General features: G+C 40.0%; 1 protein-coding gene across 1 annotated transcript in view; it reads right to left on the reverse strand.

Annotated features, from left to right (window-relative positions):
* The window catches only part of TRPS1 (transcriptional repressor GATA binding 1), a 229,499-nt gene that overhangs the window by 164,883 nt on the left and 49,117 nt on the right, over window positions 1-15,499 (reverse strand). Inside the window, exon 3 of the mRNA XM_080647260.1 lies at window positions 5,836-6,968. Within this exon, the coding sequence (XP_080503386.1) occupies window positions 5,836-6,968 (1,133 nt within the window). The remainder of the gene's footprint in view (window positions 1-5,835; window positions 6,969-15,499) is intronic.

Below are 15,499 nucleotides of genomic sequence, written 5' to 3' on the forward strand. Positions count from 1 at the left end.
GAACATCAAAATAACTGAATAAATCATAAGTACCAATCAATTAGACAATAAAGTTATTTTTTTTTGGTAATTATGGAATACGACAATAGATAAATTGTCACAGAAGAGGAGTAAATGGAAGTGATTTAATTTATATAGTTCAGTAGATCTGATATCTAATAAAGTCAATCATTTCTGTAACATGTATTTGTTGTTATAAAGGTCTAAATGTGTGGCAGTTGAGATGACTGACACTGTAGAAGAATTGAATAAAAATCAGGTGAAGAGGAAAATCTCAGGGACAAAATATGAAGTTATAGGTGAATAAGCAGATGAATCAACTCTTAGAAGTTGGAGACATAATACTCAGCCTTAGTGAAGTACAGAGGATCAGTCTACAAACTGAAATCTAGGAAAAACTGAAATTCTGAATTAAATAAAATTCCATTCAGTCCACTTATCACCTATTTTTTAAACTGAAATAATCTAGTAAGTACTCATTTGGGGTAACTGGTTTTTTAAGTGGGTTGTGGGCTGATTTCATCTTCAAGTAGTAGAAAATGCACAACTTATGTCATATCTGAAAAATGTCAACTGATGATTCACTTTTAAGAAGATATCCCCTATGAAATATTCAAAAGAGAAAGATAAGCTTTCCTGTAAAATAGAAAGTAAATAAGAAATTGGGACATAATATGTATAAACTAATATGAAATGAAAATCATGGCTAAAATTTCTCTTATTCCAAGATTTGTGACTGTTCTTATACAGTCTTCAGTACCATTAAGTCTAAATTTCTAATAAATAATGTCGTGTTACTGTGAGTTATTTTGTTGATAGACTTTAATATCCTGGGTAACATTTTTATCTCATAGTGGACATTTTCAACTTGTACTATTATGTCCATTTCCAGGCATCACAGGCACTGGTTTATTAGATATTGTTTAAAAGGACATGTCCCATAACATACACAAATCCAAATGTAGCCATCATGGCCCTCACCCTCTTAGAAACTCTGTACTAATGCACCGTGTAGTTGCTCTCAACCGTTTGCTAAGCTGTTATTTAACTTATCCATATGTTTTAAGTTTCAATAATTATATTTTAAATTTAAAAATATTAGTTGCTTCTTTTTGAATATTCATTTATAGCCTCATACAGCTTGATTAATTTATAAGTCTAATTTTCATTTTTAAAGAATTGATTATAATTTTATAATTAAAAACTATATATCTGAAGTTGCTAGGTATCCTAAGGTACTATTTGCATTTTTTACTGATTTTGGATATAGTGGTTTCTATCCCTGTCCATATGGAGAATTTTTATAATAGTGAGCTCATTCAAAGTTTATCTTAGGCAAGGCCATGGAAGTGAAAATGACACTATAGACACATTTGTGTTTACTTCTGACAGGGGTCAAAGGAAGGCACTAATATGGAATCACTACAGACCCCTTCAAGGTGTCAGCTTAGAGTAAAATTCACATTCTGTACAATCTCTCTGCCGGTGTCTCCAGGCTTAGACTCCTGATCAAATGCAGCATCAATATTGACATCTACCCTCAGTGAGACCTCACATTCCATGTTTGCCTCATTCTCTCCAGCCTGGGTTTAGTTCACTCGTGGCAAACAGAGAAGAAAAACGCTTCAGAAAGTTTCCTTACTTCATGGAAGTCTAGCAAGGCATTAAAAAGTCTATTTTATATAGTATAGTCGTTTTGTAAGGAAGTAGTCATCTTACTCCAGAAATGTAAGTTTATAACACTGAAAAATTTGATGAGGAGAATAGTAGCCAATTAGAGAAGGGGTACACTGTTTAATTAAATACTAAAAGAAATGGAGTGTGAGATACAAACTCATGAGTGGATATAATAACTCAGTCATGCTGTGAGCTGGGGCATCAAAAGTAAATATGAAACATTAAGAAAACTGACCAAGTTCCAGTTACTGACTGGATAATGTCTGCAGTTCAACCCAGGTTGGATGTGGTTCTTTGGGGAAATGCCCATGCAATCCACACTGAGGTTTTTCCACTCACAGCTCTAAATCAGCTCGCCTGCTTTTTAGCTGTAGTTATTTTATAGCTACATGATTTCACATATTGTACAGTTCTCAGCTTATACTACCTTTTTACTACGCTGTAAGTCTTGTATATAAAACACTCAAAACCCTAGACTATTGCACAGTAAAACAGAATTATGGTGTAAGTTTCCTGACATAAATAATATGAATAAATTTAACTATAAAGGTATTATTGTGATGTGGTAATCTTGTCCCTTTATGCTATCTTCAAACTGTGGCATTTGGGGAAAATGCTTTGATAGCAGGTCAAAGTTTTCGACTTTCATGTGACTACTCTCTTTCACATCCCTGCAGCCTCCGTTGGCTGGGGCTCCTGAAATGGTAATTGTCTGAGTTTCAAGTATTTCTATAAGAACTCATAAAACGATTAGAGGTAAAGTGCTCAGCAACTTAGAGAGTCTAGGATCACACAAATTCCATCAGGTTTTAAGAATAAGGGCAAGATCATTTTAATGCCCTAGGACAAGTGTTGCTTGATTTTTTTTTAAATCTAATAAACTACTGAGAGGTGGACCTAAATTTAATAAACTGATGAACAAAATAAATCCAGAGACATGGAAGCATGGAACATGACAAATCTCAGAGGGAATGGGGGGAAAGGAGGGGGCAGGGTAGAGGGGTCCTATCAGGCGGGGGATAGGGGGACATCTGTAATACTTTCAACAATAAAGATAAACTTTCCAAAAATAAAGTGCAAAGAAAAATGTCAGTTTGTGTAAAATCTAGGTCCTCAGAAGGATCCAAGACCATATAATAGTCAAAGATTAAACTCTAACTTACTGTGGAGCTCTCAGCATATTCAAACTATGGTGAAGTCAAAATCTCACAGGGATTTCATTTACTTAAAGATATTCGCTGAGCACCTACTAGCCATCCTGACACAGAGCTAAATCATGCAGACACAGCAGTAACAAGACAAGACTAGTCTCTTCCCTCTGGAGCTTACTTTCCCTAAAAAATATTAAGTACGCTTTGAGATTATTCAGTCATATTTGCTATTCATACTTTTATTTCTTAGGATCTCTTTTGTTTCACCAGAGCATATAGGAACTATTTTTTTCAGACAGGTTTTCAAGCAATGGCCTCCGCTTCCTTGAGATAAACCACTCATCTGAATGATGTGGTATCTAGATGGATCTTAGTGTGTGCGTGTGTGCCTGTGTGTGCGTGTGTGCCTGTGTGTGCGTGTGTGCCTGCGTGTGCGTGTGTGCCTGTGTGTGCGTGTGTGCCTGCATGTGCGTGTGTGCCTTTTGTGTGTGCGTGTTGTGGCCGATTCCCTCATGATGGAAGAAAGTCTCCTCCTTCCAAACAAGAGTGGATTACCTAATTTTTACATCACCTGACAGATGTGCATGCACAGTAGGCACCCTGGTAAAGCTCGGAAGAAAGTGAAGGTCTGCTAGGTCCTAGGTCCTAATTAACATGCAGCTAACATCAGAGGAGCCAGAAACACTGCAAGTGTGAACATATTTGACTAGAGGCCCGGTGCATGAAATTCATGCACGGGTAGGGTCCCTAGGCCTGGCCGGCGATCAGGACCGATCTATGGGGCGACTGGTGGCAGGGCAATCAGGGGTCCCTGCTAGCACCTGCCTTGCCTGGCCTGGGGCCTGTGGGCTAGGGGCAGCTCCTGCACTGGGCGTCTGCCACCTGGTGGCCAGTGCGCATCATAGTGACCAGTCATTCCACCGGTCATTCTGCCATTCGGTTGATTTGCATATTAGGCTTTTATTATATAGGATACACTAGTGACCCGGTGCATGAAATTCGTGCACATTAAAAGGGGATTAATTAGAGGGAATAATTTAATATTGCTATTTGCCCTTTCTCTATAATAGAAGTGTCAGAGATGAAAGAAAATTAGTAAAATGTATATGAAAATCTTCCTCCTGTCAAGAGTCTGGGGTGCACCATGGGACCCAGAGTCAAATCCCCACCCATCCACATGCACCTCAAAATCGTGTGAGACCCAGACCTGGCCGGCATCCCCCCCCACCCCCCGCATTGGGCTAGATCCAGACCTAGCCAGTCCCACCCTTGTCAAGCCTAGCCAGGCAGGGTGGTGCAGTCTCAGGTCCCCTGACCCGGTGCTAGGGCAGGGGGCGTGGCCTGAGGTCCCCTGTCAAGCCCTGCTGGGTGGGGGGCCTGGCCTAAGGTCCCCTGTCAAACCCTGCCAGGTGGGGCATGCAGCCTGAGGTCCCCTGTCAAGCCCCATGGGGGTGGGGAAGGGCATAGCCTCAGGTCCCTGCTGATTGCTCATTAAGGCTCCTTTATGGGAACTTGGCCTCAGCTGTGGGTGCAGCCATCTTTGTGATGGAGTGATGGTCAATTAGCATATTCCCTCTTTATTAGATAGGATTGCAGGGCTGTATCTCTCCTACAGCTGACCTTATAAATTAAACAGTGCAAATCTTAAGGAAGTGTTTTCTGAACATTTACATGCACTGTGAACATTAGGATGCCTTTCAAATTAACATCTAACATTATCAGCCTACTGTTGTTGGACTTGAAGTGCTTCACTACTGGCGACTGAGAAAACACACACACTCGAGCACAAACCAGCAACTTTTAAAAAGAATGGGAGGACCTGTTTAAGATCTTGAGAAGCGAAAATTTGTAAATTAGGAAATCAAGTCTACATATGGAAAAGCACTTAAAAATCGTCAATAAAACTCTTCACTTTGATGCTTAAAGGCATAATAACAGAAAAGCATCCAATAAGCACTAAGTTATATCTGAACACGCTGTACCACCAGGATTTTGCTACACTAATTCCTACTTATAACTAAGTCTCAGTTTAAATGCTCCTTCCTCAAGGAGGCATTTCCTAATCTACCATATTGGGCTATGCTGTCATTGTATTCAAACATAGTGGTTTCTACTTCATCTTTAAGATACCCATCACTCTGAAGCTCTGTTAAGCTTTCCTACTAAACTACGTTCCATGAGGGCACTGGCTATGTTTGTATTGTTTTCTCCTTTACCGGTACCTGGCATAGTGTGTATTTCTGGAATTAATTAGTTAAGGAATGAATACATAAATGAAATAAAGATACGTATCCTAAACTCATCTCTAGAAAATACAAAAATTAACTGGGAAAATTAACGTTTACAAAAAGAATAGAGTGAAAGGAGCAGGAAACACTGACATACTCTGTTTACAAATCTGAAATAACTTCAGCAGCATCACCTGTTCAGAGGAGTGAGTACTGAAATCCTAGTCACTCATATGAAAGAATTCTCACCTTCAGATTACTGTTTGTATGCAAAAAAAAGGTTGTTGCTCAATTTTTTAAAGCACACAAAATACCCAATCTCATTTTAAAAGAAAAATGAGCAACATGTTCTCAAACAGACTGTCTCCAGGTTGAAATAAAGAACAGAACAAATTATAGTGGTACCTTGTATTTGGGAGCGGCTCCATAAAAAAAAAATTATGGACTACGGAGCCATACTTAGCAAGGACAAATAAATGAACTGTGGTCAATTAGTAAACTCATTGGCGTTATCAGCATCACTGTGGATTTTAAAATGCACTCAGTAAATGGTAAAAAACAGGTAGGGAACATAGAATAAATGGTCTGAAATGAGAGATTCAATTAGAATCTGTGGTTGCCTATAAATATATAACCTGCAGTTTGATGAATGATCTTTTAGGTGATCTTGCCCAGCAACTTCCCCTGGTCACCACAATCATTCCCAACCATTTTTGGATCAGCCCCCTGAATTCTTCCTATCAGTTTCTTAATGGCCCAGTCCCCACCCCATGGCTTACCTGTAGTGTCGGGAAATCTCTTCTTCTACCTGGGTAATGAAATCACATTTGGTACATGAGTGTTCCTTGCTTTCCTTGACAGCCGGCTGCCCGTCCGATGCTCCTTGCAGATGGTTGGCTTCCTGTTTGACATCGGATGCCTGAGGCTCATGAACGCTCTCGTAATGAAAGAGGAGCACATCTACATCGGGGGTGGAGAACGAGCACTGGTGGCACTGGTGTTTGACTCTCGAGCTTCCGGCTGCCCCCGGAGACAAGTGCAAAAGCAAGAGCGCACAGTGGGAACAACTACTTTTCCTACACGCGAACGGGTAAGTGATTTCTCCAAGGTGCTTTTCCGGGCTGCAGAGGCCTCTGGGACAGAATGGACAGTGCTTAATGGTACACTTATGAATGTTATGGAGCTGCTGATAATGACGGAGAAGTGGCCCCACAACAATGACATCGGGGCCATGGCTTTTGGAATATCTGAAGTCGCAAAACTGACAATTGTAGCTTGTTACCACGTTATCCTCTGCCCCCTTGCTGGAGAAGTCCTTCTTTTTAGTCCCACTGGAGCCCTTCTCTGCCTTGGTCATGGGCTCCCCTTCTGCACTTTTGGCTAAATCATTCTGATTAATGACAGAGCCCCTGGAAAGCTTATCATTCAATTCTGGATTAAGGCCGCCTGACGGCGCTCCTCCGTGCTGCTTGCCATAATGTTCTAGCAGCTTCAGTGAGCTAGATGACTCGCAGCTGAAACTACAAAATTTACACCAGTAGTAACTGGTGGCCTCTGTACCATTTTGTCTCGAGGAATCAAGGGGCTTGATGGGCACTGAGTAGCCCACAGGAGTGTCATCGCCCGCCTTGACCGTGATCTTGTCCTGCCACTTTCCCAAGTCTCCAGAATCACTGGATCGAAGCGCAGGGGTGGATTTGTTAGAGTTTTTCTCTGAAGGTTTGGCACCCTCAGAGGAGGGGAGAGGAGCTTTTATTTTGTTCGGGTGAGTCTGAAGAAAATGTTGTTCTAGTTCAGTTGATGAGTTGCCCATATAAGTGAAATTGCAGAATTTACAGCGGAAGTACTTGGTGTTGCCTTGGCAATCTGGTGTTTTCCGTCCAATGCCAATGAATGTTCCACCTGAAGTGACCTGGTATAGAAGAGATGGATGTTACTTTACAGGTGTCATTAATTCCATGCTCTCCGTAGGAGGGAGGAGAGGACACGGGCAAGTGTTCCACATAAAAAAAAAAATACAGTAGTACTTCTGCTTATTAGGAAATCACTTGAATAATCAGAGCCAAATAAATCCACTCTCCATTATTCAATAGCTACTCTAGGAGAGGCTCATTATGCTAAACATTTTGGGCCAAAGTATCAAAGAAGGTAAGTAGTAAAAGGACTAGAACTAATTCAAAGGATTTAATAAGATATACTTTTCAGAAAAAAAGGCAAAGAAAACAATTTTCTACAAAGTAGATTTTACTACTGCCTCCCTCAAATCCACTTCCTACAAAAGCATCCAAACCATGTGCGGATTTCTCCTGACAAAACCAAGTGTCGCTGTCAAAACCAGAGGCAGTTGCTCAGAGATTACTCAATGCAGAGGTTCTCCAAGGGAATCCTCTGTTCAGCTTCTACAGCGATGAGACTGCAGGCCACGATGATGTTTATTTTTGGGGGTAAAACAATGATGCTGACATGACCACTCAAAATGGCTTATAATTATAAAGGCTGACCATGCATTCTAAAGCTAAAAATGAAATGAATGCAGTGGGCTTGAAGTCTTGGCGAGGAGCACCAATGTAAAGGTTTAAAATGTTTCCCAGTGTAGGACAAATGAAAAAAAGAAAACAGAACAGGGATGCCTTAGATTAAAGTTCTATCTCCTAGCAAAGGCCTAGCCCCTCCTAAAAGGATTGTTCAAAGGCCAAAATGCAAAAATTCTACCATAAAAATCACCACCACTGTGCATTTTATTTATAAATGTGTATAGTATCTAGGCAATGAAGGCCTTCAAAGGGCACTTTATATAAAATCCTCACTCCCTCCTCGGTGTGCACGTCAACGGGTAGTTTACTAAGGGCCACCACCGAGCAGCCAAAAGTCCTGGTTTAATATAGAGTCTTTGACTGAAATGCTCCAAGGAGGGAGAGAGGTTTTCTTCCAACTATCAGAGAATTTTTTAACGTTTCCAGTACCAGATGTCATACAGTAAGCACATGGCATAATCATGTTCTGCCTTCTTCAACAGCTGCTCAAAAATGACATGTGTGATCACTGCTCACATCCAAATCACACCAGGAGAAAAGTCTCAAGCTTCTCAAAATCATGTAAAAGATTCCAGTTAATATGCAAACAGTATTCCTTCAGCACACTGAGAGGGATGTCTATACCTCGATTGCACAGGACTAAGACTGAAGTCCATTCTTCCACTTGGAGACAGTAGTGACCGTGATCAAATGACTTAACCTCTCTGAGCAGTAGATTCCTGTTGGGGAACCTCTACATTTATTTCCAATATTACAGTTGTAGGAAATGCACATGAACAGGTAAAACAGCTCAGCATGTACTGAACATCAAGACAACCATTTATGAAGTTCTCCCAGAGCCTTCAAAGGAAGGACAACGTTTCATTTTTGACGTCTATACCCACCATGGCAAGCACACAGATTCAGCCTATCACCAGCAGAGCATCAGGTAACTAGAAGGGGAAGAATGGGCCCCCCTCATAGGCAGCACCTACCAATCAGTGGTGTGAGAGATGTCAGAGCCAGACCACATGAGGACACAGTCTAGTCATCACCCTAACCTAGCACTGCAGTGACTAAAGCAACTAAAGTCTGCCCCAAAACGGAATGCATACTACATTGCAAAATTCCTCTAGCTATTTCCCAATTCACTGGAGGTGGGGAGAAACCTCATTTTCAAAACATAAAACATTTAAATGAGATGCCATCAACTCAGTTACTTTGTTCCTGGACTTCAACTTAAATCAAAAGGGGGAAATTCAGAAGTATCCCATTCTCTTCTAATGTAAGCATAGAAAGCCAGTGTGCAAAATCTAGATATGAGATGTGCTCATTTTAGCTACCACATTGCTTCAGAACGGCTGAGCTTCCTAAAATGACATATTTCTGACTTTTGCTGTAGAACAGGGATTTCTGAGAAACCACGACACATCATCATTTCTTCAATTTTGCCATTTTCAAGCCTCGTGTTCCTGTCCACACAGAAAGGGATGCACAGATAGCACACACAGTCTTAAGAAATGCCACATATATGATTTTGAAGTGAAATTTCAATTATTACTAAGCCTCACAACATACTTTGCCCTATTTTTTGGGCAACGTTAAGAATCAGAAAAATCCAGGCTAAGAAGGACTATCAGGTGAAGAGTCCATAAAAGAAAGGCCATTCCAAAACGAACAAGTGCGTGCCGTTCAGGCATTGTGGTTTAGGGAAACTAAGCTGCTGTGAGAACTCATTAAGTCTTTTAAGCTGGGGGTGCTTATGTGGCTAACAGTTGTGTTTTTCACCCCGCAGTAATCAGCCAATTCCATTATTTAGGATGTTTTTACTGGTTATATATTTTATGCTGAAGAGTGCCTTCATACTACTACAGACTGCTCTTTCAAAACCACCCAAGCAAACAAACAAAAACACAAGGACCTTATTTGATGGCAAGAACAACAATACTGCCACTTCTACAGGTTACTGATTTGCCTTCTTCATAAATAGCAGTAAATCATACCAGTATTTATCTTATTAAAAGCTAATATAATATTAGAATTACATACTTTATATATTATAAAGCCAACTTTGGAAAACATAATTACTCAGTGTTATATTACTTTCTCTTTCAAAAAAGATTAAAAAAAATCTATACTCTGGACATGGTGAAATATAACTGGTGTATATCATTTAAATGCCCTTCTAAAATAAAATGTAGTTTATTAATTTAGGGGACCATGCCTAAGACAATTGACTACATTCATTTTATTTTCATGACTCACAAATATTAATTTTCTAGGTTAAACATAAATGCACAGCAAGAACAGCTATGCAAGATAATTGTGTGCAGTAAGTGTTTATTGGACATTATTGCCAGGAAATAGAGCTACCCATTCAAAGAATTATCTCAAACTTTTCAAATGGTTAAATATAGCAAGGAATAGAAAAAAAAAAATCCCCTAGCTATGATTGTACTAGACAAGAAATCAGAAGTAGAATAAAGATGATAAGTTTCAGCCGAAACCGGTTTGGCTCAGTGGATAGAGCGTCGGCCTGCGGACTGAAGGGTCCCGGGTTCGATTCCGGTCAAGGGCATGTACCTTGGCTGCGGGCACATCCCCAGTAGGGGGTGTGCAGGAGGCAGCTGATCGATGTTTCTCTCTCATCGATGTTTCTAGCTCTCTATCCCTCTCCCTTCCTCTCTGTAAAATATCAATATAATATATTAAAAAAAAAAGATGATAAGTTTCAATTTTTCTTCTTTTGCTAACCAGAACTTTAATTGTAACCCATTAATTCAGTAGTCCTTTTGATAAGGATATCCACACTTTACAATTTCTATTAAACTTTAAATTTTGTTTGGACCAACTATTGATTCACCCAATCAGTAGTTAAGTAGCTATTGAGAGTTTAACTGTGCCCTCTCTGTGATAAATACCAGTTTACAACAGTAAACAAGCTAGACCACCTCTCTGCCTTTAAATTACTCATAGTTAAAGATCAAAATTTGTAGCTAAAATCCTTTAGTCATCTGTATTTACCTTTACTTGCATTTGTTTGTTCCTGAGGAAAATTCTACAAGTCAAATTCTGTGGAAAGACACATTATGTAATCTCCTGGCACCTCCATATCTTCATCTTCACGGATATAATCAATATTGTACACCTTGCCATTTTACAGGATTATTGTGAGGGTCAAGGAAGTACATGGAGCTGAGAGTGATTTGCAAAATCTAGGTCAGTGCAGTCCAAGAGAACCTTCTGAGATGAAGGAAATGTCCTGCAGTTTACTATGCCCATGGTGGCCACTAGCACATATGGCTATTGAGCATATGAAATAGGGCCAGTGCAGCTGAGGAACTGCTTTTTTAATGTAAGTAGTTTTTATACATTTTTCATTCATTTAGTTTTAATTAACTGAAATTTAAAGAGCCCCATGTGACTAGTGAATACCACAGTAGACAGTACGCTCTACAGTACCAGTCATATAAACAGAATTATTCTTGAATGAAATGAACTATCCGGTTGAATTTATCCTGCCAGTGGGATGAAAAGACTGAATAGATGGGCACACAGAGAAATATCTCACTAAGGCCCCTGAGTTACTTGGAATACGCAAGCGATAGTAATTGATGGCCCCATTATTATGGACTCAACATAACACATATAGCCTTCTTCAAAAAACAGAACAAAATCCATCTTTTGCCCCAAAACAAATTACTATGAAGCCACTGCTGGTGAATTAGAGTTATATAAAGAAAAACCCATGTTAATGTATGAACAAGAACATATTTTAAATTAATTTTCACTGATTGAGAACATAATGGCTTTTTCTTCTATTTTGACCTTAGGTTTTAAAAACTGTTCCTTCTATGTGGTATATTCCATGGCTTTCATTTATAACTCATATACATAGGTCTTTTCATAAAAATGTTTTAGTGTATAACTTAAAAATATAAGTGGTTGGCTTTTCTCAAGGTCTTTAACATCAATTTATTTCTCTCTTCCTAATAATATGGAACAACCTATAAGAATAATTTAAATTAATATGTCACGGGAAAATATTTTTTAAAGCCTCAGAACTCTTAAAATGACACTTTAGCACATGTACTTCTGTTCAATGGAACAAAAAAAGTTGTTTAACTAAACACAAACTCTTCCTTAGATGTGGTCCATTTTCAAGGACTATAATTGACAGTAACAGAGGGACAATTAGGAGGGTACTCATTTAAGATGGCATGAGGTTATGGGCTGATGGTTAAAAAAAAAGTAAAATCTTAACAATAAAAAGTTAAAGTGTTAAAAAAATCAGTTCAAATACTGAAGTTACAAAAAACGTGAAGTAATCTGTAAGGGCCAATCTTGACTGAAAATAACTATAGTCAGAATTAATGTGCTAATCTACAGAGGGGATGTTTCTGCATAGTACTATGCTTTAAAAAACACTGGAGCATATAATATGCCTTAATGATGTATCGTGATGTGACTTTAAAAAAAGTTCAATAACAAGTCTAATTAGATGCCAATCATCTCAGGCTCATGCCATCACAGCCACTTCCTTATGTCACTGGAATAAACACCCTTCCCATTTGGATTTAGATGCACAAACAAATATTTTCTGGAGGGGGAACCAAAACTTAAATTTGTATAAGGGGCAAATTTCTTTTTATTATGTTTATTGATTTGAGAGAGAGAGCAAGGAAGAGGGAAAGAGAGAAACATCTATGCGAGAGAGAAACATCCACTGCCTCCTGCACCTCCCCTACTGGGGATCGAGCATGCAACCCAAGCATGTGCCCTGCCTGGAAATCAAACCAGCAACGTTTGGGTCCATGGGACAACACTCATCCAACTGAGCCACATGAGCCGGGGCATAATGGGGCAAATTTGAGGGTAAAATACTGCATTTTCTTAATTACACACATTTTTATCATCAGCTTTTTTAATTACAGTAATACATAATTAAGCCCCAACCTGGTTTCTCATTTTACTCAGTGTAATACTGAACTAATTCTCTATGGTTATTTGGTATTTGGGCTGATAGAATAGCAATAAATCTCAAAGCCAGTCTCAATAATTTGGAAGACAATCTTTGGGGGAGAGGGGACGGAATACAAAACAAAATAGAAAATGCAGCCCAAGTGGATTACAAAACTGTATTTTCCATGTACTGACTCACCATCGCCACAGGCTCATAATGGAGATAAATAAAAATTGCATGTGTTCTCTGAAGAGTGTCTTAATGGGAAAAACAGAGAGTCAAATCACTGTGGAGCATCCTTCCTCCAGGAAAGGGTGCTTTGTGGCATGCCTACTGTGCCAAACACTAGGAATACACACAGAATCAACACAGTCCAAAACCCCAGCCAGATGTCTGTAGTTTAGTACCGACAGCTCACAAGTCAATCGATGACAACAACAGCGGAATATGTGCTTCTGCTGAGAGATGTATCGAGTTCCATGACAACACAGAGGAAGAGACCTAACCTACACGGACAGGCCAGCAAAGGCTTCCGGAAGGAGGTGACAGCCCAGCTGTGGACAGATGAATTAGCATTTGAGATGAATCTCAAAGGCAGTGGTCATGGAAAGGTTTTTCAGGTGCAGGAAACAAAATGAGTAAAGCAGAAATAAGGGTGAAACAAGGGAAGTAGTTCTCAGGAAATGTGGAGGGATACTGGGGGCAGGGTGAGAAAGAATTTGGAAAAGGAATGTCTTATTGGAAAGTCTATATTTAATTATACAGGTTTACATAAAATGATAAGGTTTTTATACAAAGTAGACCTACACTTCCTACAAAATGTAGGAAAATTGATCTATAAAGAAAAATTTTAAAAATTAAAGAAAGGGAAAGAGGAAAGAGGGAAGGAAGAAAGAATAGAGAAGGATAGAGAAAAAGAAAAGGGAAAGGAAGAGAAGGGAAGGGAAGGGAATCGAGACAAGAACAGAAGAGAAGGGAAAAGAAAGGAGGACAGAAAGAAAAAGAAAATAAGTAAAGAAAGCACTAAGAATTTACTAAGTAAGCCTGAAGGGTGTTGGCAGTTAAAGAATAAAGAAGAGGAAACAAACCAATCAACTGCTTGGGAAAAGATACCTATCAGAAAGAAATCCCGGGTAACTGACATTTCCAGTGGGACTGACTAGAAAATGGGAGAAGAGAACAAAGGATGGTTTAAAAAAAATGTTGCATAAGAGAAGGAGCTAACAACTTTAGTTTTACACAAGTTGACTTTGAGATGCCAGTGGAATATCAAGGTGTAGCTACCCATCAGCTGGAAAAACAGGTCTTAGAACAAACCATTGTTTATTATAAAACTAGAGGCCTGGTGCATGAAAATTCATGCACTGGAGGGGGGGGACTCCCAGCCCGGCCTGCTCCCTCTCACAGTCTGGGTGCCCTCAGGGGCAGGAGGCGACCCAGCGATCAGGGGAAGGGGCCCCCATCACACCTCTGCTGCTGCCACTGACGGCAGCGCAAGCCTTGACTGGCCCTGGTTACCTGCGCCTCGGGCCAGCCCTGGGCAGCTGGGCAGCCACCATCCAAGGCTTTCCTGCGCCTCGGGCCGGCCCTGGGCAGCTGGGGGCCTGAGGGGACTGGGGGACTCTGGAGGCAGGCGCGCAGCGGGGTTGAGGGGACTGGGCGCCGCCATCTTGTGGCTGTGGGCACAGCCATCTTTGAGGGCATGGCAATCAATTAGCATATTACCTCCTTATTGGCTGTGGGCGCCACCATCTTTGTGAGGGTGTGATGGTCAATTAGCATATTCCATCTTTATTAGATAGGATTCCCAAATATGTTACTGGGCCCATGAAAGAATTCTGGTGTCCTTAACTCCTACATTAGCAAATAATCTAATACTCAAGGAGAACAGCAGGTAGACAAGTAAACCATTTCTGCATTCTCAAGCTCCTCACTGTAGCCCACTCTTCCTTCACACTCGGAATCCAGGGAAATCCCCCAGCCCCACGCATGGGTGGGGTATGTGATGCACTCAAATTCCACACTCTAAAATATGCTGACATTTCCGCTGCCTACACTTCCTACAAAATGTAGGAAAATTGATCTATAAATAAATTTTTTAATTAAAAATTCCTGTACTCACTCCTAAGCAAAAGTTAAATTTTCATTACACAGCCTTGGACACCACTAATGGGAGCTGGGGCATCTCCTTACCATTTAATCTTCATGGACAAACCAACCTAGATTGTGCCTAGTAACCTGAAGAGGAGAATACAACTCTCAGACCACATGTAAAATCCTAAATTCCTAAAACGAAGTTCTCCAAATGAGGGGAATATAAATAAATCAAATGCTTGGATGACATGCTGCTGAATTTGGAGACCAGACATTGCATCACCCTTGACTGATCAGGTCAAAATGTGGCCCTTGTTCACTCTATCTGAACTAGTTTCTGTAGCAGAAGTACCAATGAAAATGAATCACAGTAATTTATAAAAAGGCAAATCAGCAAAATTAATTTTCTTTTCAGTGATTTCAACTATAAGCCTAGCAACTTCTAATAAGGCAGCATTACACAACACAGATAAAATAACCTCAAAGAAATCACGTATGTCCCCAAGTTCACTGTGATTCATACGTTTTATACATCACAACCCTTGTGTGGCAGCGCACATCTCCTCCTTTACTTGCAGGTGGCCTATGTTCCATTGCTATTCTAGTTGTAATAAACTCAATCTTATATTTAGAAAGGCACTACACCACAGCGGTTAAAGACAGGCTTCCTTAGCCTATCTCCTCTGGTGTACGTCCCATTTACTCCACTTTCACAACAATGTGATCTTGGGCAAGTTACTTTGATTCCTCTATGCCTGTTTCCTCATTTTTTAAAATAAACATAATGGTAGTGTCAACTTCAAGGCTTTTTATGAAGATGAGTTAATTAGTACATTAGCAAAGAGCTTAGAGCTACACATGCACATATGAAAC

Source organism: Plecotus auritus (assembly GCF_963455305.1).
Source record: "Plecotus auritus genome assembly, chromosome: 11".
Classification (NCBI taxonomy): Eukaryota; Metazoa; Chordata; class Mammalia; order Chiroptera; family Vespertilionidae; genus Plecotus; species Plecotus auritus.